We start from the raw sequence: 26,286 nt of genomic DNA, 5'->3' as shown, positions 1-26,286 counted from the left end.
GTTTACACAGCCTTCAAAAAATATCCCAAATCCACACACTTCTCACTTTTTTTAACCACTGCTACCCTGGAACAAGCCACCATCGTCTCCCAGCGAGACCCCCCGGCAGCCTTCTAACTAGTCTCTCTGCTCCATTCCACTCCTGTACCCTCCAGGCAGGTGTCCACACGTCAGCCAATAATGTTTGAAAATGCAAATCAGATCCAGTCACTCTCCATCCTGGGGTCTTTGCACTTGTAGTCTCTCTACCTGGGATGCTCTGACCCCATTTCCTGTCATAACAATGTCACCTTTTCAGTTGGCACTTCCCTGACCAACCTGTCTGATGGAGCCTGGCTTCTACCCACTCTGGCCTCTCTCTGTCCCCTTTTCATCTTTTTTTTTTTTTTAATATATAGCACTTGTTGATACCTGTCATAATATATCTGTTTTCTATCTTACCCACTGGAATATAAGCTCCATGAGGACAATAATATTGTCTATATTACCTGACATATACTAAGTGCTCAGTAAATATTTTTGGGAGAATGAATAGCTAAACTTTCCATTGGAACCTTGCAAAGGAAGCCCTTCAGAATGAGGCTCAGTGGCCTCTGGCCTGAGAGAGATTTGACCAGCCCTCCCTATACTGGAAGAACTAGGACAAATAGTTTCTAAAAGGCCCTGCCGGCCAGGAACAGTGGCTCACGCCTATAATCCCAGCACTTTGGGGGGCTGAGGCAGGCGGATCACTTGAGGTCAGGAGTTTGAGACCAGCCTGGCCAACATAGTGAAAACCCGTCTCTACTAAAAACACAAAAACTAGTTGGGTGAGGTGGTGCACGCCTATAATCCCAGCTACTTGGGAGGCTGAGGCAGGAGAATGGTTTGAACTCAGGAGGTGGAGTTACAGTGAGCCGAGATCACACCACTACACTCTCCAGCCTGGGCGACAGAGCAAGACTCCATCTCAAAAAATAAAATAAAAGGCCCTGCTGCATCAGAGATTCAGTGACCAACCCCTTAAATTCCTGGCAGGCACGATGGCTTATGCCAGTAATCCCAACACTTTGGGAGCCTGAGGTAGGAGGATTGTCTGAGGCCAGGAGTTCAAGACCAGCCTGGGCAATATAAACAAAACTATATATATATAGTTTTCATATATATAAAATTTCATATATATAAAATTTTAAAATTCGTAAATGTGGTAAAGAAGTTTGGTTTGGGAAAAACATCACAGATTGGGAAGAGAAACAGTTTGTTAATGACTTGGAAATCCTCCCTTAGTAGAAATGTCAGCTTTCACTGGGCACAGTGTATTCACTTCCATAAGATGAGCTCCTCGTCTTCTTCACCTTCACTTGCCATTATAGGTGCTGGCCCTGCCATCAGGGATTGGTTATAAAGTTTTGTCTTTTTGTCGTGCAGGTACTGTGTGGTTTTATTGACTGCTGAGACTACCAAGTTGAGCAAACCCTTTGAGGCCTTCCTGTCCTTTGCCCTGGCAAACACTCAAGACACAGTGAGATTTGTGCATGTCTACAGCAATCGGCAGCAGGAGTTTGCCGACACCTTACTACCAGACAGTGAGGCGTTTCAAGGGAAATCAGCGGTGAGCCACAGAGTCTCTCCTCATCCCAGGCTCTTCACAACCATGTGGCACTTGATTCTGTTTCCTTCTTCCTTGAGAGTGTTGAATACAGATTCTAGGAAATCTGAAACTCTGAAGCCTATTTTCAAAGCCTACTCTCTTGTTTTTCCTTTTTCTTGATTTTTTTTTTTTTTTTTGAGACAGGGTCTCACTCTGTCTCCCAGGCTGGGAGTGCAGTGACATGATCTCAGCTCATTACAGCCTCGACCTCCCAGGCTCAAGTGATCCTCCCACCTCAGCCTCCCACATAGCTGGGACCACAGGCACACACAACCACGCCTGGCTAATTTTTTGTATTTTTTTGTTGAGATAGGGTTTCGACATGTTGCCCAGGTTGGTCTCAAACTCCCGAGCTCAGGCAATCCTCCCGCCTCCCAAAGTGCTGGGATTACAGGCATGAGCCACTGCTCCTGGCCTAAAGCCTACTCTTAAAACAGTTTTTGACCTGGTCTTTTTACATTCTGGATGTCAGCCTCAGGCACCCACAGAAACCATGTTTTCTATCAGTGAACGGTAAAGGTCATCAGTGCTTTTCACCAGTTTTTTACTAAGGCAGGTCTGGTCTTGCAGCATCCTAGATCCTAGATTTTACAAATCCTTAGGCCACTGGTAATGTGCTCTGGAAATTTCTGCCCCCCTCTGCCTCTTTAACTTCATCCTGGTTGATCTCTCCTGCCTTTCTCCTGCATTGTCATCACTTCCTACAGAAACAAGAAATTCTCCTCTGACTTTTCATCATTTTCGCAATCATGGAAAATCTCTCTAAAAAACAAAGGTTTCCATTAATATTAAGTCAAAGATTATAGAGCAAAGTCTATTGAGAAAAAAGAGCTTTAACTTTTAACAAAAGCTTAGGAAAGTCACCATAAAAGTTATTTCTTGGGCTGAGCGCGGTGGCTCACACCTATAATCCCAGCACTTTGGGAGGCCGAGGCGGGTGGATCACTTGAGGCTAGGAGTTTGAGACCAGCCTAATCAACATGGTGAAACCTCATCTCTACTAAAAATACAAAAATTAGCTGGTGTGGTGCACACCTGTCTGTAGTCCCCACTACTCAGCAGGCTGAGGCATGAGAATTGCTTGAACCTGGGAGGCAGAGGTTGCAGTGAGCCAAGATCGCACCATTGCACTCCAGCCTGGGAGACAAGGGCGAAACTCTGTCTCAAAAAACAAACAACTGGGCCAAGTGTGGTGGCTCACAGCTGTAATCCCAGCACTTTGGGAGGCCAAGGCAGGCAGATCACGAGGTCAGGAGATCGAGACCATCCTGGCTAGCATGGTGAAACCCCATCTCTACTAAAAAAAAAAAAAAAAACAAAAATTTAGCCAGGCATGGTGGCAGGTGCCTGTAGTCCCAGCCACTTGGGAAGGCTGAGCCAGGAGAATGGCATGAACCCGGGAGGCGGAGCTTGCAGTGAGCCAAGATCACGCCACTGCACTCCAGCCTGGGCGACAAAGCAAGACTCCGTCAAAAAAAAAAAAAAAAAGAAAGCAAACAACTGTAACTTAACCATGCTTTTGAAACTTCTGATGTTTTTTCTCTACTTTTCTTCCAGGTGTCTATTTTAGAAAGGCGCAACACAGCAGGAAGGGTGGTGTATAAAACCCTGGAAGACCCTTGGATTGGGAGTGAGAGTGACAAATTTATCCTCTTGGGCTATCTCGACCAGCTGCGTAAAGATCCAGCTCTTCTGTCCTCTGAAGCAGTGCTTCCTGACCTGACCGATGAACTTGCCCCTGTGAGCATCAGGGCTGGGAAGGGTGGGACACCAGGAGGGCTTGTGAGTACACAGTGCTGGTGGCGGATTTCTGCTCAGAGCAGAGGTCCAGCAGCAGCACTGTGTTGCAGGGTAGAGGGACTCTCCCTTCCGGCTTTAGTCCTGACCATCATCCATTTTCTCTCTACATAGGTTTTTCTCCTTCGATGGTTCTACTCTGCTTCTAACTACATCTCAGACTGCTGGGATAGCATTTTTCACAACAACTGGTAGGGATATTGCCAGGCTGAATTTCTTTTTCTCTGTTAATACTGATATCACTGTTTTTCTTTTGAAAAGAGTTCATCATTATTAAATTTCAAGGTACACTTGATGGGGCAAGTGGAAGAACGTTTACACATTTTCTATTCCCCTTTTTCTTTCAGTAACTTCCCTTTTTTTTATTTTTTACTTTTTTTTTTTTTTTTTTGAGACAAAGTCTTGCTCTTGTCCCCCAGGCTCAATCTGGGGATCGCTGCAACCTCCGCGTCCCAGGTTCAAGCAATTCTCCTGCCTCAGCCTCCTGAGTAGCTGGGATTACAGGCACCTGTCACCATGCCTGGCTAATTTTTGTATTTTTAGTAGAGATAGGGTTTCACCATGTTGGTCAGGCTGGTCTCAAACTCCTGACCTCAGGTGATCCGCCCGCCTCGGCCTCCCAAAGTGCTGGGCTTACAGGCGTGAACCACTGCTCCCGGACATTTTTTATTTTTTATTTTTTTTTGAGACAGAGTCTCACTCTGTCACTCAGACTGGAATGCAGTGGCACGATCTCAGCTCGCTGCAACCTCTGCCTCCCAGGTTCAAGCGATTCTCCTGTCTCAGCCTCCCGAGAAGCTGAGATTACAGGCACCCACCACCATGCCCAGCTAATTTTTGTATGTTTAGTAGAGACAGTGTTTCACCATGTTGGTAAGGCTGGTCTCGAACTCCTGACCTCAGGTGATCCACCCACCTCAGCTTCCCAAAGTGCTGGGATTACAGGCGTGTGCCACCGTGCCCGGCCACTTCCCTTTTTTTATATTGGCTGACTGACCCTTTCCCACTGGCTAGGAAGGGATCACCCATGGCTGCCATTCTGGGCAGCAGAGCCTGGGACTGTCTCTTCATCAGGGAACCTCTGGTGCCCAGCACAGGGCCTAACACACGTGGAGTCCAGTGTATAGATGTAAAAGGAATGAGTGAATTAACCTCAAGAGGGATACCCACTCCCACCTACTGATGAGACCATGAGCCCCTGAAGGACAGAACCACATCTCATTCGTGTTTGTGATTCCTGGCACCCAACACAGCACCTGACAAATGACAGCCTTTGATGGGTGTTGGTAGGTACATAAAATTTCAGAACCCCAGTCCTAGATGAAATCTTGAAAGATCAATTTTATCTCCCTACTCCACCCCTCTGGGCTACATCTGAATTTTTCTGGCCAGAAAAAAATCAGTAAAGTTGAGGAAATAATTCCACAATGTCAGAAAATTCTTCCGTGTTTACACCTTAAGTCCTTTATTATCCCTTTTATTGTTTCCTCATGCAGAACTTATTGAGCATAGCCTATTATACTGAGATACAAAATCAAACTTTTAGAATAAGCTGTCTGTGAATTAGAACACTGAGCAATCTCTACCTTCCCCTCCACCACCTCCACCCACCAAGAAAAGCTCTGTTTGCCTGAAATTAGTAAGCGTTTATTGGTGTGAAGAGTTTTTGGTTTGGGATTTTTATTTTATCTTTTTTTAGCTGGAGAGAAGAAATTTTAACTTGAGCTAATAGTTTGTTAATTTGGTTTTAGGCGGGAAATGATGCCCCTGCTGTCCCTGATCTTCTCTGCCCTCTTCATCCTCTTCGGCACTGTCATCGTTCAGGCTTTCAGGTAAATGTCCTGTGGCTTCTCGGTGCACCACCATGGTTGGTGTTGACACTTTTTTTGTAAAACTCCTTTTTTCTTACTTTAGCGACTCTAATGATGAGCGAGAGTCAAGCCCTCCAGAAAAAGAGGAAGCCCAAGAGAAGACTGGGAAGACTGAGCCAAGCTTCACCAAAGAAAACAGCAGGTTTCTCTAACAAAACACCAGACTCACCTCCCCGGCACCTGCCCCCCAGATCCTGTCATCTGATAACGCAGCATTGGAACATAGAGTGTAGAGAAGAACTCTCATGCACCTCCTCCCATGTAAACTGTGGCTACAGGGAAAAGTCACTGTGACTTGTGTTTACTAAGACCCTGTAGGTGTTTAGATGCCTTAGATTTCATAATGAAGGCAGAAGGAAAGAAGCCTATCAGGCAAGTGTTAGGTGAGCCAGAAGCAGGACGTGGTTTATCCCTGTAAGTGTCAATGAACGTGACCAGTCTTGTGCACACACACACCCAGCAGCAAGAGGCCAGGGTCTCCGAGACACAGAACATAGACTGAATGGTAGTTGTCTTCTTCATTCTGTCCTAGAGCAACTTCTGCACCTGAAAAGCAGCATCAGGCAGGGCACAGTGGCTCACGCCTGTAATCCCAAGATTTTAGGAGGCCTAGGTGGGAGGATTGCTTGAGCCCAGGGTTTGAGACTAGCTTAGGCAACATGGCAAGACCCTGTCTCTACAAAAAACTTATAAAATTAGCTGGATGTGGTGGCAGGCACCTGTAGTCCCAGCTACTTGGGAGGCTGAGGTAGGAGGATCACTTGAGCCCAGGAGGTCGAGGCTGCAGTGAGCCATGATCATGTCGCTGCACTCAAGCCTGGACAACAGAGCAAGAACCTATCTCAAAAAGAAAAAGAAAAGCAGCACAGAAAGGCAGTTTGTAGGTCAGGGATTACCAAGTCAGGCCATCCCCATCCTACCAATGTGTTAGACTCAAGAATAGTGAATAACATACCTAGTCTGGTTAGAACATAGCATTTTCTTTCAGCTGTTTCTTTTCAAAGTAATGGCTTTCCCCCTATCCTGACAGCATCTTAACTCCTCAATATTTCTCCACAGCAAGATTCCTAAAAAAGGCTTTGTGGAGGTAACTGAACTCACAGATGTAACATACACCAGTAACTTGGTACGTCTGAGGCCAGGCCACATGAATGTGGTCCTCATCCTGTCGAATTCTACCAAGACCAGCCTACTACAGAAATTTGCTTTGGAGGTCTACACATTTACTGGGTAAGCGTGTGTGTGTGTGCATGTATGTATGTGTGAGAGAGAGAGAGAGGCAGGCACACTGAAATTGCACGCTTTTCTCTTTGGTCTTGTGGGGCTTTATCCATGCAGCAAGATGCTGGCTGTGACCTTTCCAATCCAGACATCTGAACCATTGCGACAGGGACCTCTTTTCCCACTTCACTTCGTGTTTTGTTGGTTCTGAACAGAAAAGCTTGAACTCAGTGTTATTCCCTGAGCCCTTTCAGTTACTGTTCTCTAGCCCTTGTGTATTTTCCAGAAGAGCGATGTTAAGTTCCACCGAGCAAGCGATGGGGGAATGGGTGATTGAAGTGTCGCAGCTGCTGGAGAGGCACTGGCTCCCACAGAAGGCCTTCTTTTTCTCTGTGTTCAGGCCCCATCCAACACAAAGCGTTTTCCTATTATTTTAAGTCTCACTGGGGTATTTATTTTCTCAGCCATTAAATGTGTCAGGAAATGCCCTGAGTCCTCAATTCTCTTCTTCCTACAGGAGCAGCTGCCTACACTTCTCCTTCCTGAGTCTAGATAAACACAGAGAATGGCTAGAATACTTATTAGAATTTGCTCAAGATGCAGCTCCAATCCCAAACCAATATGATAAGCATTTCATGGAGCGTGACTACACTGGTTATGTACTGGCTCTGAATGGCCACAAGAAATACTTCTGCCTCTTCAAGCCCCAAAAGACAGTCGAAGAGGAGGAAGCCATAGGGTCGTGCAGTGATGTTGACTCTTCCCTCTACCTGGGTGAATCTCGAGGGAAACCTTCCTGTGGCCTTGGATCCAGGCCCATCAAAGGAAAGTTGAGCAAGCTCTCTTTATGGATGGAACGCCTGCTGGAGGGCTCCTTACAGAGGTTTTATATCCCATCATGGCCTGAACTAGACTGAGAGGATTTTCCAAAGAGATTTGAACTCTTCAGACTTTTTAACATGCCCCTGTGAACAGGTATTTTCAGGACTCAAACTACCACAATGAACAGAGTATAGATTTTAGATTGCTCTTCTAGAACCATGGCTAGAAGAATCTTTCCTTTGTCCTGTTCTAACCTAGGAATGAAAAACACCACCAGTTTGAATCGCCTAGATGAAAATCTTTTCCTCTGGGTGTTATTTTTCCCCACTGAATGCCACACCATTGAAAATAGACTGCTCATCCCCTCTTCCTTTCTTGTCCCTGTCCCATGCTCACCCCACCCTCCTGTCCTGTGTCTTGGAGAAGCACAGGGCTCCACCCTGCAAGCGGCATCTGGCGGACCCTCATGAGCCTGTCGTGCAGGCCGGGTCATTGGCCCCTTCCCCAATCCCGGCCCTGCTGTGCTGCTGCCATGGCGCATGCTCCTAACCCTGAACAACCCACGGCAGCTTCTAGCCCCGCATCTGGAAAAAGGCCCCTTGCCAAGCAATCTCACGTTTACTGGTTGTTCTGGGAGTAAGTGGCTAAACGTATATTTTGGGGGTATCCCCCAACAACAGTTTGTTGGCCACAGGTTGAAAAGGAAAGGAATAAACGGGAGTTCTGCATGTGAGTTCTCAAGAAAAGGAAAGGGAGGCTGAGCAGTGGCTGAAGCGATGCAGCCTTGAGACACGCTGTGAGCATCCCATCCGCCGCCCCAGCGCTGCTGGTAGCCAGGGGAGGGGTCTGCACAGCGAGAAGTACTGTGATGACTGAGCCGTTGACATGTATGTCTTCAGATGCCTTTCTGCCTCTGTCGATTTTAGGGTATGGATATTAGGAGCCATAACTTGTAATCTTGTTCTCTGAACGTAGAGATAAGCTGCTATAAAGCCAGTAGATGTTAAACTGAAGAGAAATTATTCCCACCTGCTATGAGTCAGGCTTAAGGAATCTCTTCAATAGTGTCTCTTTAGTAAAATACCAAACATGTCTTTGTATCAAGGAACTTAAAATTTCTCAACAATTGTATTTTGAACACTGTTACCCTAAAAGTGCTGTCTCTTCAAGTCACCTTTTGCAGGAAGTGAGCCAAGATTTGTTCTAGACTCCCATTTTGCAAAAGGCTTACTTTCCACTTCTGGGCTGTATTTTGATGTCTCATCTTCATTGTTTTCACTCTTAACTTAGAGCTGCTTCACCAGTATTGGGGTCAGACTGGCCATCAGCACCTGAGCGTGCTGAGCTCCAGGTGTAGTGGACCCCAGGCTGCCTCATACCAGCCAGTTAGAGAGCATACCTTTTATTTTTCAGGGCAGAATGACCAGTGGTTCTGAGTTTGAGTTTGGACAGCTTCAAAGAGTGGTCCGTTCAAATGTCAAAGCAAGGTGCCTTTGGTGGCTTTGTGAAGGGTGAAAATCAGTGAAGGGACATTTACTAAGTATTTCTTTTTTTTTTTTTTTTTTTTTTTTTTTTTGGTGTTGAGACAGAGTTTCACTCTTGTTGCCCAGGCTGGAGTGAAATGGTGCGATCTCGGTTCACCGCAACCTCCACATCCCAGGTTCAAGTGATTCTCCTGCCTCAGCCTCCTGAGTAGCTAGGATTACAGGCATGTGCCACCATGTAATTAGCCCGGCTAATTTTGTATTTTTAGTAGAGACGGGATTTCTCCATGTTGATCAGGCTGGTCACGAACTCCTGACCTCAGGTGATCTGCCTGCCTCAGCCTCCCAAAGTGCTGCTGGGATTACAGGCGTGAGCCACCACTCCCGGCTAAGTTAGTATTTCTTTAATCTTAATGCTTTAAACTAAGCCACTTGGATCCTGAATAATTTAAATCTTGAGCTACATTGGTAAGTAATAAATTATTTAAGGCCAGGAATTCCTGTAGTTTTCATGGAGTCTGTAGCTTTATTAAAAAATAAATCACTGCCAGGCTTCATTCTTCCATATGATCCTCTAAAAATGGACACTTCCTCTGAATGCTGTATCTCATGGCACCTGGTCCAACTAGAAATAGTCAAGGAATTCATTTGGCTCCTTGATACATCAGTCCTCAATATTACTTTCTAGGTATTTTATGGCCAGATTGCTTATATGAGTGGTCTTTTGGTTTGGTAGTAGGTTTTTATTTTTAATTTCTGTACTAATGAAATTCCTGACTTTAATTTCTGAAAACCAAAAACTCTCCAAGTGTATTTATTTATATTTTTTTAATGGAGACGAGGTCGTGCTATGTTGCCCAGGCTGGTCCCAAACTCCTGGCCTCAAGCAGTCCTTCCACCTTGGCCTCCCAAAGTGCTGGGATTATCAGTATGAGCCACCATGCCAGATTTGTTCATTTTTAAACATTTTTATCTCTTCAAGTCATCTTTTGATCTTTTAAAAAGCACCTTCAAACAGCTGCACCTTCCATTTGCACTAGGAAATGAAGGTAGTGATGGGATTGGCAATGTTCCTGGCAGATGTTTCAGCCCAAAAGCTCTTCTACAGACTGATTTAGAGCTGGTGCCCTATGAGAATATTAGGGAGCTTTTATTTTAAATTGAACTTTACCCTTGTCCATGCAAGGCATTCCTCCTGAATGCATCCATGAATTTGTTTACTTTTGTGTCAAACATATGAGCCATTGTCATGCTCAGCCTGTGCCACCATTGCTCTGTCTGATGTATGTAATCATACAAGACCCGATTTTGGTTCTAACACAGTGGTCTTTGACTATCAACATTGATGTTTTTAGAGATGGGTTCTTCTGGTTGATACAGACTATGCATTGCGTTTAGCAGATGGGGTAAAACTGGCCTAAAACAAGTCTTTGCAGAATACATGCCAATTTCCAAAAAAAAAAAAAATTTGTTCAGGTGTTAGTTGCACAATTTTTATCTAACACTGAGGCTATCAGCTCCAACTAAACAACATTTCAGTGGGTGAGGCTGCCCTAACTTCCATTAGGGGCCATGGTCTCACTGCCATCACTTATTAGCCATGAGAATTTGGTTGTAGTTTTCAGGTAGGTTGGTTTCTTCCTCATTTGCAGCTTGTTGATACTTGTCCCTTTTTATTTATTAACATCCCAATCAATTTGCAGCTGCCATCATTACATAAATACTTTTCTGTTATAAAAAGAAGTGTGATCTGACTGTTTTTTTAGTGATTTCCTTTGTTTGGGAATAGAGGTTGGAAGCACATACTCAGACCTGTTTTATTAACTAGAATTCTTTAAAAGCTGATGCCAAACATCTTTACAGATGAACTGTAGTTCACATCCACCTGTCTGACATTGTCCCCTAAAAACAAGTGCAGTGTGGCAGCTGCTGAATCTGTCTGTTCAGTTTGTCAAGGAGGATGATTATGCTTGGGAGAGATCTGAAAAGGTGAATATTTTGCACTTTTGATACTCTTAGGAACAAATAACTTATTTGGCAGATTGTTTCTTTTTTATGTTTTGGGTGTTGTTTTTGTTTTTTGACTTTTTTTGTATTGTGAACAGGCACTGAAGCTGATGTTATTTTAAGATTATAGAATGGAAAAAGAAATAAACTATTTTAATGTCTGATAATTATGGGGTAGCCCTTGCATTGCAAGATGATGATTTGATTATGGACACATTATCAACAGAATTGAATTTGCATGGAACTCAACACACGCTTAAGATCACCACAGCCTAACTGCAGATTTCAGGAATTACAGTCATAGAGGGTACATCAACTTGAAGAGTAGATTGAGTCTTACAGGAAGTGAGTTACAATAAGTAACATTAAGAGCCCAGCTGCCAGCCTGGCCAACATGGTGAAACCCCGTCTCTACTAAAAATACAAAAATTAGCCGGGCGTGGTGACGCATGACTGTAATTCTAGCTACTCAGGAGGCTGAGGCAGCAGAATTGCTTGAACCCAGGAGGCGGAGATTGCAGTGAGCTAAGATCGGGCCACTGCACTCCAGCCTGGGGGACAGAGCGAGACGCCATCTCAGAAAAAAAAAAAAAAAAGCCCAGCTGATGTTTTCCAGTTTTGTTTTGTTTTGTTTTTTTAGTAGAGACGGGGTTTCACCATGTTGGCCAGGCTGGTCTTGAACTCCTGACCTCAGGTGATCCTCCCGCCTAGGCCTGGGATTACAGGCGTGAGCCACTGGGTCCGGCCTGGTTTTTTTTGTTTTTTTTTTTTTTTTTTTGGAGACGGAGTCTCACTCTGTCACCCAGGCTGGAGTGTAGTGGCATGACCTCAGCTCGCTGCAACCTCCACCTCCCGGGTTCAAGCAATGCCCCTGCCTCAACTTCCTGAGTAGCTGGGACTATAGGCACGCGCCAGCACGCCCAGCTCATTTCTGTATTTTCAGTAGAGATGGGTTTTCACCATGTTGGCTAGGCTGGTCTCGAACTCCTGACCTCAAGTGATCTGCCCACCTCCGCCCCCCAAAGTGCTGGGATTACAGGCATGAGCCACCGTGTCCAGCCTTAGGTTTTCTAGTTCAGAAGACATTTTGTGTACCCTTCTAGGCCTCTGAGCAAGAAGTTTCTTCATTAGGCTCTCCATGTTACTTTATACTTTTTACTTACGTTCACAGTGGTCCTAAAACCAAGATGCAGCCCTAAGCACCTCATAGGAGAAGCTGTATTTTTTTTTTTTTTTTTTTTGAGATGGAGTCTTGCTCTGGCACCCAGGCTGGAGTGCAGTGGTGCGATCTCAGCTCACTGCAGCGTCTGAGGAGGAGCTGTATTTTAAAGGAAGATACTCAATACTCTAGGAAGCAGATCATCAAAATTTTAAAAAGCGGCTGGGCGCGGTGGCTCATGCCTGTAATCGCAGCACTTTAAGGAGGCTGAGGCAGGCGGATCACCTTAGGTCAGGAGTTCAAGACCAGCCTGGCCAATGTGGTGAAACCCTGTCTCTACTAAAAATACAAAAATTAGCCAGGCGTGGTGGCAGGCACCTGTAATCCCAGGTCCTCAGGGGGCTGAGGCAGGAGAATCGCTTGAACTCGGGAGGCGGAGGTTGCAATGAACTGAGATCATGCCATTGCACTCCAGCCTGGGTGACAAGCAAAACTCTATCTCAAAAAAAAAAAAATGTTTAAAAGGAGGATATAGAAATATGGAATGCTTATATAGTATTATTTCATAGTTTTTTTAAATGTCATGTTTCTAATGTTTAGATAATCTTGAAAGAAATTCTCCTCACTTCCCCTTTATCCTCCATCTTTCATCAAAGGAAAAAAAATCAAAGCAGTACAAGTACTCCTTTTTTTTTTTTTTTTTTCCCCAATTAATCCAAGTTCCTTAGAAATGTTGCCGTTTGGGTGAGAATTCTACTGACTATCCCGACTTCACAGCCAGCAATGACACTTTCAGCAGAAAGTTTTCTTGGCATAAACTCTTTAGTTCTCAGACTGCTTACTCATAAGTTCTTCTTGAGAACTTGTGAGCGACGCAATCTGTTTTGTCTTGAAGAGCACAAGACTCAGACGGTTGTCACTTTGGGGAGAGCACACAGCATCTCAAACAGCAGGTTAGCCGCCAGCAGGGCTGTGTTCCCTACGAAAAAGTAAAACCTCACATGAATACCCTGCAGACCACCCCCTGAGCCAAGCCTTGGGACTCCTCAGCTTTCTTCCCCTTGTGCCTCCTTTTCCAGAGCCCTGTCTTGTGCACCCCTCTAGGGTGCCCACCAGCTGTGAACACGCTTGCCCAGGCTCTCTGCCTCCATCAAGCATCATTTGGGAATCATATTTTAAAATTCAGAAAGTTCTTTGTTTACTCTGAGAACAGATTTTTCCCAAAGGAGAACCCATAATAATGATGTGTACTGTATTATCTACCCTCTGAGGTCGATAGGCCTAATTCCATAAGCTCGTCTACATTAAAATTATTGGGATGGCGTCTGCTTTGAAGATCTTAACCAGCTAAGTTCCTATTTGATAAATATTAACATATATTATTTACGCTTTAGAATTCACTTTGCAATGAAACATCAAAGGAGACGGGGATTGGGCCACCCTGTCACTAGACTGCAGGCTGGTTTCTTTCTCTTCTGCTGATTAGTGGGCAAGCTAATGATACTTAACTACCTCCTGGGGGTTTTGTTAGGGTTAATGAGCTCATGTTTGTAAGGTGTGCAGTAATAGGTGTGTTTTCTTCACCATTGGACATGCTCAGCTGCTTCCCCAAGTCATATAAGGGACTCATCCTTTTTTTTTTTTTTTTTTTTTGAGATGGAGTCTCGCTCTGTCACCCAGGCTGGAGTGCAGTGGCGCAATCTCAGCTCACTGCAACCTCCGCCTCCTAGGTTCTAAGCGATTCTCCTGCCTTAGCCTCCTGAGTACCTGGGATTACAGGTGTGTGCCACCACACCTGGCTAATTTTTATATCTTTAGAGAGATGGGGTTTCGCCATGTTGGCCAAATTGGTCTTGAACTCCTGACCTCAGGTGATCTGCCCACCTCGGCCTCCCAAAGTGCTGGGATTACAGGCTTGGGCCACCATGCCTGGCCCCATTTTCTACTTATTAACTAGCTTCGTGTAATTTAAGCTACCGGCTTGCCCATGGATCACAGTCTCTTTGCTTACTCACCAGAAAGATCATACGGTGGTGAAACTTCGACAAGATCACAGCCCACCACGTTCAGGCCTTGACAACCCCTGATGATCTCCAGAGCCTATTCAAGATCAAGACTGAGTTGTCCACAGTGGTAATCATTTACAGTGAAAAGCACCCAGTAGAGCTTTTCCCAGCACACGCCACCCTTTGACTTGGAATTGGCTTTCCCTCCATAAACATTTGTTGACTGCCAGGCACACTGGCAGGCCTCCCAAAGACACAGATAATGCGTACACAGTCCCTGCTCCTCAGGGCTGCATGGTGTGGTGATGGAGACAATGAAACCAATCGTTTCAATGTCATGCACCAAGGGCTTCAAGAAAAGCAAGCCCAGAATGGTATCAGCACAGTTAACAGCCTGGAGAGGTGGGTAAGGCTTCCCCAAGGTGGAAATACCCAGTTCAAGGGATAGGCCAGGCAGAGGGAAAAACACAGGCAAAGGCACCAAGATGGGAAAAGTTCAGGTAGTGAGATGTGGCCAGAAGACAGAATAAGTGAGGGAGACTGATGGGAAGAGAGTGACCTTGTCTGAAAGGGTTCCCATCCTGCAGGTGAAAAGCCCAGAAGGTCGCTAAGCAGAGGGATGAGGAATGTGTTTCAGAAATCCCTCATGAGAAGAGAGGATGGTTACAGCCATTTCAAGAGAGAGAGTTATGGCCACCCTCCTTTTAAGATCTTAGAGGATGTAAGGTACTTGATTAGGTTTAAGCAGTCTTCATTCATTTACTCTCAAATGTCTTTGAGTGCCTACTATTTGTATTAGGCACTGTCCTATGCTCCAAGGACAAGGTAGGGAACAATACATAGGTCCTGCCCTCGGGGAGATTCTAGTCATAACCATTCTGCCCCCGTGCATTTACTCGCAGCACACATTATTGGAGCTTTATTTGGGTGTTTCTAAAACTCTTGAGCTTACCTTGGCAGGTAATTGTGCCATCGCATGCACTTTTATTTATTTATTTATTTATTTATTTATTTATTTTTAAGACAGGGTCTCTGTCACCCGGGCTATAGTGCAGTGGTATGATCACGGCTCACTGAAGGCTTGACCTGCCAGGCTCAGTTGATCCTCCTGCCCCAGCCTCCCTAGTAGCTGGGACTACAGGTGCACACCAGACTAATTTTTATTTTTATTTTTAGTAAAGATGGGATCTCACTATGTTGCCCAGGCTGGGCTGAAACTCCTGGGCTCAAACGATCCATCCACCCTGGCCTCCCAAAGTGCTGAGGTTACTGCCTGAGCCGCTGCGCCTGGCCCGTTGTATGCACTTTTATTTAAATTTAACCCTAAAAAGATAAGTTTAGTGTTTTTGTTTGTTTTGAGATGGAGTTTCACTCTTGTTGCCCAGACTGGAGTGCAATGTCATGATCTCGGCTCACCGCAACCTCAGCCTCCCAGGTTCAAGTGATTCCCCTGCCTCAGCCTCCCGAGTAGCTGGGATTACAGGCATGTGCCACCATGCCCAGCTAATTTTGTATTTTTAGTAGAGATGGGGTTTCTCCATGTTAGGCTGGTCTCAAACTCCCGACCTCAGGTGAACCACCCACCTGATGCCTTGGCCTCCCAAAGTGCTGGGATTACAGGTGTGAGCCACTGCGCCCGGCCAAGTTTAGTGTTTTTGTTTGGTTGGTTGGTTGGTTTTTTTTGAAGTGGAGTCTTGCTCTGTTGCCCAGGCTGGTGTACAGTGGCACGATCTCAGCTCACTGCAACCTCCGCCTCCAGGGTTCAAGCAATTCTCCTGCCTCAGCCTCCCAAGTAGCTGGGATTACAGATGCCTGCCACCGTGCCTGGCTGATTTTTGTACTTTTAGTAGAGACGGGGTTTCACCATCTTGGCTAGGCTGGTCTCGAACTCCTGACCTTGTGATCCACCCGCCTCGGCCTCCCAGAGTGCTGGGATTCCAGGCGTGAGCCACGACACCTGGCCAAGTTTAGTGTGTTTTTTTGTTTTTTTGTTTTTTTTTTGAGACGGAGTTTCACTCTTTCGCCCAGGCCAGACCGCAGTGGCTCTATCTCGGCTCACTGCAAGCTCTGTCTCCCGGGTTCATGCCATTCTCCTGCCTCAGCCTCCTGAGTAGCTGGGATTACAGGCACCCGCCACTGCATCCAGCTAATTTTTTTGTATTTTTAGTAGAGACGGGGTTTCACCGTGTTAGCCAAGATGGTCTCGATCTCCTGACCTCGTGATCCACCCGCCTCGGCCTCCCAAAGTGCTGGGATTATAGACGTGAGCCACCGTGCCCGGCCAAGTTTAGTGTTCTTAAGAGAGGATACTATAATGTTGTTCCCATGAACTGTTGTTTTCATGGCAGATGAACTGAAGGCAGGAAGAGCAAATAAAGGACAAAATAAGGGACTATTATATCCCAGATAGGAAATGAAGGCCCTTGCCAAAATCAATCACCCTTCAGTAAGAGGGTATTCAAACTTATCCTCAGCCCAGAGAACAGAAAAGGCCTAGGTGCTCTGCTCTTAAAATCCTACCTTGGCGGCCAGGCGCGGTGGCTGACACCTGTAATCCCAGCACTTTGGGAGGCCGAGGTGAGTGGATCACGAGATCAGGAGTTCGAGACCAGCCTGACCAACATGGTGAAACCCCATCTCTACTAAAAATACAAAAATTAGCCGGGCATAGTGGCATGTGCCTGTAATCTCAGCTACTCAGGAGGCTGAGGCAGGAGAATCGCTTGAACCTGGGAGGCGGAGGTTGCAGTGAGCCGAGATCGCACCACTGCACTCCAGCCTGGGCGACAGAGTGAGACTCCGTCTCAAACAAACAAAAATCCTATCCTGATTCCTAAAGATTCGCTTCAAGTCCTAGGAAAATGGGTGTTAAGTGTCTCCACCCCCAGGATCTTCACTGGTGGAATCTCCTTACCTGACTAGGAGTAAGACCAGCAATTTCAGGTGTCCCTGTCCCTGGCGCATAGGCAGGATCCAGAGCGTCAATATCAAAGCTGATATAAATGGGTTTGCCTCCCATCTGCTGCCTGACTTCCCCCATCAGAGGAACCAACGACTTCATCCAGCAGTCTTCAGCCAGGACTACCCGGAAGCCCTGCAGAGACAGGGACTGAGGTTTCTGTCTGGCAGCATTTACAGGGCATTTCCTGTTTGCCAGCCCCATGCTCAGCTCTGTGTGCACATGACACTTGACCCTCCATCTCCATGAAGAGGGAACTATCCTATTTTACAGGTGAGGAAGGGAGGGACAATGAGTGGTAAGGCAGCAGGGTCAAAGCTGACTGATGGAGTTGGAATCAGAGAGAAGCTTTGCTAAAGCAAGAGTGGGAAACAGCAGCTCACGCTAGCACCTTTTGAATTGCTCTGTCCAGAAGACTGGCCTTGGCACACTCTAAAAGCAAGGGATTTGGGTCTGTTCCATTGGGGTCTTGTCATACATGTCTATCTGAGAGCCATTCTGCCTAGAGGGTATGAGGACCAGAACTAAGAAGGTGGCAACTCATCTTGGGTCCGGACTTCCTCCCCTCTTTTTTTTTTCTGAGACGGAGTCTCACTTTGTCACCCAGGCTAGAGTGCAGTGGCGCGATCTCAGCTCACTGCAACCTCCACCTCCCACGTTCAAGCAATTCTCCTGCCTCAGTCTCCCGAGTAGCTGGGATTACAGGTGCGCACCGCCACACCTGGCTAATTTTTGTATTTTTAGTAGAGACGGGGTTTCACCATGTTGGCCAGGCTGGTCTCGAACTCCTGACCTCAGGTGATCCACCCCCCTTAGCCTCCCAAAGTGCTGGGATTACAGGTGTGAGCCACTGTGCCCAGCCTCCTCCCCTCTTCTAAGCCAGCGCCGTCCGAGGGGTTGGTCGATTTCTGCTTGTCTCCCCCGCCCAGCGATAGACTTCCCATGGCCCATAAACCAACCTCCTCACTCCTATGCTCCATATGCCCCTGATGATGCAAACTCAGCCTTTTATCCCTGCTTTCAGACTTGATTAGTAAAGCCCCTGCTGAATCCCTGGTTGCCACTGGTGAGGCAACGGAGAGGAAGACATTTTGAGGGGCAAGGGTGGGGAGCATTCGGTCTGTCACCTGGCTCCAGTTGTATCTGTAGGGATCCAAGGTCGTGGAAGAGCCCCGGATGCCAATCTGCACCACACGCTTACAGTCCAGGAGACCCTCATCCACACACCGGCGGAAGGGCGCCCCGTGGTAGAGCTTCTCTCCTAGGGCCTTGTCGGTCGTGTCCGTGTGTGCGTCCACATGCAGCAGCCCCACTGGGCCATGCCTGATGACAACAGGGCAGCTCAGAGGCCAACCCTCCCTGTGGGGCCCTAGCACAGCCACCCTTCAGGCCACCAAAACTTGGTGACAATTCACAGCCAAAAAGGGGAGACCTGGCATCCGTTTTCTGCCTTGCAACTGGTTCCTGTCTTCTTGAGATCACTTAGCATCTCAGAGGAACAATAAACTCACAGAAGTCAGGCAGGAAATAGACATGTTTTGGCTGCCACCCACACCTATCACCCAGAATTTGCTTCACTTAGAGACAGGATGAGAATCAAGGGTGGTGGCACAGGGGAGCTTGGCTGAAGGCTTAACTAAACCAAGACACACCCTTTCTCCAACCGAGGAAGAGGAAGCTTTAATCCAGCTCTCTCCATAACCTCCATCAACCCCTGCCAGCCACCCAAAATAAACATCTGATCCAAATCCGTGAGGAATAAATGCAGCTTTGAGCAAAGACCTGCACCCTCCCACCTCCAACCAGAATGCCACCCACATGTGCTTCCACAGACACATTCTGGAGCTGCCACCCTCCACCCGGGTCCTTCTGTCTCTTTCTCAAACTAAATTAGCCAAAGTTGGCCAATCCTGGGTAGACTTCCACTACTGGCAAATCAGTCTTTTGACTGGGAAAGGTGCCCTTTCAGGAGGAAACAAGGGCCTCGCAGCAAGCTCCACCATTGTGCCTGTCAGCGTTTGTTTTTGGCCATTGAAGCAAAACAGAAACTGAAGTTAACTGAGGTTGTGTATTTCACTAGAGGCTCATCTTCCAAAAACAGAAGCAAGTTGAAAATGCTGAGCACACATACCAGGAGAGATCTAGGGCAAGGGAGGGTGGCCAGAAGTGTTAATAATAAATTGTCTTGGCTTCTAGCTGCTGACTGACAGAGACACCTGGAGCTCAACCTTAATTTTGATCCCCAGAAGCAGCTCATAATCTGAGCCAGCAGCAGTCACCTAATGCCACCAAACAGCAAATAACTCATTCCCTAGCTTCTGGCTTTTGAAATCTTGCTGGGCCCAAGCCATTTGAGACTTACTTTTTTGCCATCGCTTGCAATATGGGATATGTGATTGTGTGATCTCCACCTGCAAAGAGGAAGAAGAAAACATCTGGAAAGTGAATTGGAGGATTACATAGAATAATCTTTTTTTTTTTTTTTTTTTTTTTGAGATGTAGTTTTGCTCTGTTGCCCAGGCTGGAGTTCAATGGCACAATCTCGGCTCACTGCAACCTCTGCCTCCCAGGTTCAAGCGATTCTCCTGCCTCAGCCTCCCGAGTAGCTGGGATTACAGGTGTGCACCACCATACCTGGCTAATTTTGTATTTTTAGTAGAGACGGAGTTTCACCATGTTGGTCAGACTGGTCTCAAACTCCTGACCTCAAGTGATCCACTCGCCTTGGCCTCCCAAAGTGCTGGGATTACAGGCGTGAGCCACCATGCCCAGCTGAATAATCTTAACTCAATTTTCACCCTTTCAGCCTGGGGGGAGTTATAACCACAGCTACAGTAAGATCTTATAGAATGGCAGGATGCTGAATGAGCCTGGGAGGTCAAGGCTGCAGTAAGCTGTGATCGTGCCACTGCACTCCAACCTGGGCGACAGAGTAAGACACTATCTCAAAAAAATGATATAGCTTGCTGGGCACAGTGGCTCATGCCTGTAATCCCAGCAGTTTGGGAGGCCGAGGCGGGCAGGTCACCTGATGTTGGGAGTTCAAGACCAGCCTGACCAACATGGAGAAACCCCGTCTCTACTGAAAATACAAAATTAGCCGGGCATGGTAGCGCATGCCTGTAATCCCGGCTACTCTGGAGGCTGAGGCAGGAGAATCACTTGAACCCAGGAGGCGGAGGTTGCGGTGAGCCAAGATCGCGCCACTGCACTCCAGCCTAGGCAACAAGGGTGAAACTCCATCTCAAAAAATAAAATAAAATAAAATAAATAAATAAATAGCTTGAGCCTAGAAGTTTGAGACCAGCCTGGGCAACACAGCAAGACCACGTCTCTAAAAAATAAAAATAAAAATAGACCAGGCGCAGTGGCTCACACCTTGGGAGGCCAAGACAAGCAGATCGCCTGAGCCCAGAAATTCAAGGTCCACCTGGGTAATACATTAAGACCCCGTCTTTGCAAAAAATACAAAAATTAGCTGGGCATGGTGACAAACGCCTGTAGACCCAGCTACTCGGGAGGCTGGAGTGGAAGGATCACCTGAGCCCAGGGAGGGCAAGGTTGCAGCGAGCCATGTCGGCACCACTGCACTCCAGCCTGGGTGACAGAGTGAGACCGTGTCTCAAAAATAAATAAATAAAAGAGGAAATTAGACAAGTTAAGAGCTACTCTAGGAATTGCCTTTTCAGAGTATTCTAGGAAAATGCCTAGAATAGCTCTGTTCAATAGAACCTTCTATGATGATGACAATGTTCTATCTGCACTGGCCCATATGGTAGCCACTATCCACATGTGACACACATGTGACATACATGTAGCTAATATGACTAAGAAACTGAATATTTTATTTTAATTAATTTGAATTTAGGCCGGGCGTGGTGGCTCACGCCTGTAATCCCAGCATTTTGGGAAGCTGAGGCGGCGGATCACCTGAGGTCAGGAGTTCGAGACCAGCCTTGCCAACATGTTGAAACCCTATTTCTACTAAAAATACAACAAATTAGCTGGGCGTGGTGGCACGCGCCTGTAATCCCAGCTATTCAGGAGGCTGAGGCAGGAGAATCACTTGGACCCAGGAGGCGGAGGTTGCCGTGAGCCAAGCTGGGCAACAAGAGCAAAACTCTGTCTCAAAAAAAAAAAGAATTTAAGTAGCCACATGTGGCTAGTGGCTACCTTACTGGACAGCACAGACCTAGGAAAGTATTCTTTCTGATAATAATAATAGTTAACATTTATTGAAGCTTAAGATATGCCATGCATAGGTCGGGCGCAATGGCTCACGCCTGTAATCCCAACACTTTGGAAGGCCGAGGCGGGCAGATCACCTGAGGTCAGGAGTTCGAGACCAGCCTGACCAATATGATGAAACCCCATCTCTACTAAAAATATAAAAATTAGCCGGGCATGCTGGCGGGCGCCTATAATCCCAGCTATTCAGGAGGCTGAGACAGGAGAATTGCTTGAACCCGGGAGGCGGAGGTTGCAGTGAGCCGAGATCGTGCCATTGCACTCCAGCCTGGGCAACAAGAGTGAAATTCTGTCTCAAAAAAAAAAGAAAAAAAAAAAGATATGCCATGCTTGATGCTGGGCATTTCATGTGCACTTTCATTATATGCCCCTCACAGCATGCAGTGAGTAGGTGTTACTGTGATCATTCCCATCTTACAGGTGAGGGTGTGAAGCATCAAGCTCGGTATACAGCAACATTGCTAGGGAGAAGTGCAGCTGAGACTTCAAACCATGCCATCGGGAAACCACACTCCTCTCCGTATGCCATGCAGGCTAGGCTCTCTAACTTGGCAAAAGTGAATTTGGATATTTAGGAAAAGATCCCTGTCATTTTAAGTATTTGTGAACAAGAGAAAAAGTGAGAGTGGGTCAGGGGTGATGATAAGGGGAAAGCTGCCCTATAGGTTGATGTAGACCCTGAGCAGGACAAAAACACCCTCTTTGCAGTCCTCCTCGCAAATAAAGTCATTAGAAACATCATCTTGGCCGGGTGCGGTGGCTCATGCCTGTAATCCCAGCACTTTGGGAGGCCAAGGTGGGCGGATCACTTGAGGTCAGGAGTTCAAGACCAGCCTGGCCAACATGGCAAAACCCCGACTCTACCAAAAATACAAAAATTAGCCAGGCATGGTCGTGGGCGCCTGTAATCCCAGCTACTTGGGAGGCTGAGGCAGGAGAATTGCTTGAACCCAGGAAGTGGAGGTTGCAATGTGCTGAGATTGCACCACTGCACTCCAGTCTGGGTAACAGAGTGAGACTGTCTTACACACACACACACACACACACGTGAAATATTCTCTCCCCAGGGATTAAAATAAATGAATTACAATGCTCTCTTTCCTACTGTCTGCACATTTGCAGTGGCTTGCAGGGGAGAAGTAGCTGTACTCAAGCCCCTGATAAGTAAACCCTGAGTGCAGGGAACTACTCTGGCTCTTGCAGACTGACATTACCCAAGGTCAGAGGAATACAGCCAGCTGCTACAATTTTCTCATAGGCCTCTTGAATTCGCCGGCAGCTGTCCTGAAGGTTGTAAAGATTGACATTCACATCGCCTAGGTCTGCAACCATGAGGGACTGGAAGGGGAGGGCCCCCGTGCTAGGATTGACTGTCCGAAGCATCACTGATTCTTCCCGGATGCGGCGAGGTCCGAATCTGCAGAAGGAAGAATCATCCTGTCAGCCACCATCTGCAGAGATTTCAGGCTTTGCTTAGGCCAGGGCTTCTCAGCCTCAGCAATTTGGGACCAGATGATTCCATGTCGCGGTATTGCATAATGGAATGTTTAGCAGCATCCCTGGCCTGTACTCACTAGGTGCCAGTAGCACCCTTCCTCCAAGGTGTAACAACCAAAAACGCCTCCAGATACTGCCAAATGTCCCCTGAGTGCAAAACCGCCCCACTTGAGAATCACTGATCTAGGCTATATATCGAAGAGACTAAATAAGTGTACTAAATGGCATTAGCCAATTTCATGATCTACCTGAGTCTCAGTTTCCTGATTTGTAAAATATTTACCTTGCACTGTAGTAAAAATTAAATGAGGTAATCTATGCAAAGCACCTTGCACTTAGGAGACATTTAATAAGTGCTGGCTTTCATAATTCAGATCAGTACGGTCAGATATAGTGTTGCTGAGCTGAATCAGAAATTGCTGACGTTCAATAACTAGGAAGATGAATTTTGCTTCCTTCGACTTGATCCTAGGAAAATTGCCTTCATTTGAGCATTTCTTGAGTCAGGTGACATCTTCAGATTTGGGGAAGGGGCAGCCAGTTTCTGCTCTCAAATGCAATGTCACCTGCCACTGTAAGCTGGGGAGAGGAGAGGGGAGGAATCCACAGCAGCCATCCCAGCAAGGCCCCAGGATGGGGACACAGAGAAGGTTCAGGCTCCAGAATCCCTTCTTTTTTCTTTTTTTGAGACGGAGTCTCACTCTGTTGCCCAGGCTGGAGCGCAGTGGCGCAATCTCAGCTCACTGCAACCTCCGTCTCCCGGGTTCAAGCGATTCTCCTGCCTCAGCCTCCCGAGTAGCTGGGATTACAGGCCCGCGCCACCATGCCCGGCTTTTTTTTTTTTTTTTTTTTTTTTTTTTTTTTTTTTTTTTTTTTTTTTTTTTTTGTACCTTTGTAGAGACAGAGTTTCACCATGTTGGTCAGGATGGTCTCAAACTCCTGACCTCGCGATCCGCCCGCCTCAGCCTCCCAAAGTGCTGGGATTACAGGCATGAGCCACCCGGCCGGCCAAAATCCCTTCTTGACCAATGATGACACTAAGCTGTGGGAGGCCACGCCCATGTTGAGCCCTGGGGGTTGCTTATTGAGGGTCCAGGGAAATCAACCATCTCAAACTATAAGGGGCATTTTGGAGCCGGCCACCAGCTTCCAACTCGACCCGGGGCCAGCAGGGGCGCCTGTCTCGGTGCTTTCCATGCCCGACAGCCAGCAAGCAGTCCCTCCACGTGTACCCGGCCCCTGTCCTTCCGGCCTTACCTCGCCCCAGGCCGGTTGGAGGTCCCAGTATCCAGGGGCACCCCGATGAAGGCAGCGTCCAGCCCCTCGGGGGAGGTCTGCACCGGCAGGCGCATCATGGAGCAGACGCCCACCGGCCGGGCCACGAACTCGGGGCTGGGGGGCTGGTTCCGGGGCGCGTCGGAAGCCTGGCGGCTCTGGCGGCGCCCCGGGTGAAAGAGCCCTGCGGCAGGACGCGCGCCCACGCCGGGCCCCGGGCCCCGGGCGCACCCGGACGCCAGCAGCCTCAGCATTGCCGCGCGCGGCCAAGACCTCACCGACCAGACCGCCCGCGAGGCCGCCGCGATCTGGCTGGTCCCGAACGGCGAGGCGAGTGTGCACGCGCCAGAGCCGGAACCCGAGCCGGCTCAAAGGTCAGGGGCGCCCTGGGATCAAGGCGGGGGAGGGGCCCCAGGGACCTGCCGTGCTCTCCCCTCAACCCCTCTGGACTTCAGCCTCTGGCAAATAGAGTCAGGCTGGGGGTGCCCACTGGCCAGCACTGTGCCAGCGGTGTCTGCGCCCTGCTCCCCACTGTGGCCTTCAGCAGCCTCTTCTCCCATTCAGAGTAATTCTGCTTGTTTTTATAGAGACGGTCTCACTGTGTTGCCCAGACTGGTCTCCAACTTCTGGACTCAAGTGATCCTCCCACCTTGGCCTCCCAAAGTGCTGGGATTACAGGTGTGAGCCACAGCAGCCACCCCAGAGTAATATTTTTAAAGCCAGAAAGATATGAAGGAAAATGATCTTTCTCTAAGCCAGAAAAATAGGAAATGCATTTTTTTAATAATGTATTTTTAAATGTCCAGGGATAGGAATCTCAAGAAGCAGTAAAGTTAGTTAGCTACTTAGCTAGCTAGCTAGTTATTTTGAGACGGGGTCTTGCTGTGTTGCTCAGACTGGAGTGCAATCATAGCTCACTGCAGCCTCAAACTGCTGGGCTCAAGCAATCGTCTCACCTCAGCCTCCCGAGTAGTTGGGACTACAAGCGTGAGCCATCGCGCCTGGCCAGTAAAGTCTTTTTAAATAACCTTGTTAAAAAAGGACTAGAGGCCAGGGGCGGTGGCTCACACCTGTAATCCCAGCACTTTGGGAGGCTGAGGCAGGCAGATCACGAGGTCAGGAGATCGAGACCATCCTGGCTAACACGGTGAAACCCCATCTCTACTAAAAGTACAAAAATTTAGCCGGGCATGGTGGCGGGTGCCTGTAGTCCCAGCTACTCGGGAGGCTGAGGCAGGAGCATGGCATGAACCCGGGAGGCGGAGCTTGCAGTGAGCTGAGATCACGCCACTGCACTCCAGCCTGGGCAACAAAGCAAGACTCTGTCTCAAAAATAAATAAATAAATAAATAAATAAATAAATAAATAAATAAATAAAGGACTTACAGGCAAGCTGTAAGGAAGGTCACAGTGCCAGAGAACCTGCTACATCCTCTTTATTTCTAAGGGGAAAGAAAAACACACTGTGGAAAGAAAGAAGTGATTTGTAATGGAATTATGTGAGCCATTTAGCGGTATTATATATATTATTTTTTCTGATCTCTAAATGTTGAGATTGAATGGAAAAGGCTCACATTTGCATTTACGTTGCAACCTCTACACAAAGGTTGCACATTAGGCCAGGCGCGGTGGCTCACACCTGTAATCCCAGCACTTTGGGAGGCCGAGGTGGGCGGATCATGAGGTCAGGAGATGAGACCATCTTGGCTAACATGGTGAAACCCCATCTCTACTAAAAATACAAAAAATTAGCCAGGCGTGGTGGTGGGCACCTGTAGTACCAGCTACTCGGGAGCCTGAGGCAGGAGAATGACGTGAACCCGGGAGGGCGGAGTTTGCAGTGAGCCCAGATCGTGCCACTGCACTCCAGCCTGGGCAACAGAGCAAGACTCTGTCAAAAAAAAAGGTTGCACATTAAACCCCACACCACTCCAGCCTCCACTCTGCAGGTCGGGACAGAGTTTCCTAATGGTCAATTATCAGTGCTTAGTGTTGGCCTTGGGGCAGGTCCCCGCCATTTTCTGGAACAAATGCAACAATCTCAGTTATTTTTTCCTTTTTTCCTCCCTTATGCCACTTAAAGGGTCTCAGTTATTCTCTTGACTCCCAAATTCAACTGCTATTTCTTTCATGTTGCTTGTCCTGAATGTATCATGTTCTTACTCCGGGTTTTTCTTTCATTCAGCTCACAAATATTGAGTGTCTGCTATGTGCCAGGCATTCCAATGAGGTGTCCCCATCATCCACTACAGCTGAGCACCCTCTCTCCTTGAAACGTTCCTCAGGCGGCCTCTTGACTGGGACTCCCCT

The 26,286-nt window shown here is 47.4% G+C and overlaps 2 protein-coding genes across 5 annotated transcripts in view; one reads left to right on the top strand and one right to left on the bottom strand.

Annotated features, from left to right (window-relative positions):
- Positions 1-10,999, top strand: part of DNAJC16 (DnaJ heat shock protein family (Hsp40) member C16) — a 45,007-nt gene extending 34,008 nt beyond the window's left edge. For 3 of the 4 annotated variants that reach the window (XM_009448837.5, XM_063785723.1, XM_009448848.5), the window contains 7 exons: positions 1,408-1,591; positions 3,188-3,370; positions 3,542-3,618; positions 5,179-5,259; positions 5,342-5,440; positions 6,358-6,528; positions 7,037-10,999. In XM_009448837.5, the coding sequence (XP_009447112.3) occupies positions 1,408-1,591; positions 3,188-3,370; positions 3,542-3,618; positions 5,179-5,259; positions 5,342-5,440; positions 6,358-6,528; positions 7,037-7,436 (1,195 nt within the window). In that variant the 3' untranslated portion in view covers positions 7,437-10,999. Of the gene's footprint in view, positions 1-1,407; positions 1,592-3,187; positions 3,371-3,541; positions 3,619-5,178; positions 5,260-5,341; positions 5,682-6,357; positions 6,529-7,036 lie in introns of all 4 variants that reach the window. The other variant, XR_001718142.4, reaches the window with a different exon arrangement.
- Positions 11,000-12,730: 1,731 nt separating this feature from the next.
- Positions 12,731-24,353, bottom strand: AGMAT (agmatinase). The gene is made up of 7 exons (XM_001149966.8): positions 23,959-24,353; positions 22,419-22,621; positions 19,319-19,367; positions 18,084-18,279; positions 16,912-17,091; positions 14,007-14,091; positions 12,731-12,970 (listed from the first exon to the last, which is right to left on the bottom strand). The coding sequence occupies exons 1-7, from the start codon at positions 24,228-24,230 to the stop codon at positions 12,897-12,899; spliced, it is 1,059 nt and encodes a 352-aa protein (XP_001149966.3). The 5' UTR covers positions 24,231-24,353; the 3' UTR covers positions 12,731-12,896.
- Between the last annotated feature and the right edge of the window lie 1,933 nt (positions 24,354-26,286).

This window comes from Pan troglodytes, chromosome 1, assembly GCF_028858775.2.
Source record: "Pan troglodytes isolate AG18354 chromosome 1, NHGRI_mPanTro3-v2.0_pri, whole genome shotgun sequence".
In the NCBI taxonomy this organism is placed as follows: domain Eukaryota; kingdom Metazoa; phylum Chordata; class Mammalia; order Primates; family Hominidae; genus Pan; species Pan troglodytes.
This window is presented reverse-complemented; position numbering and strand designations above follow the sequence as displayed.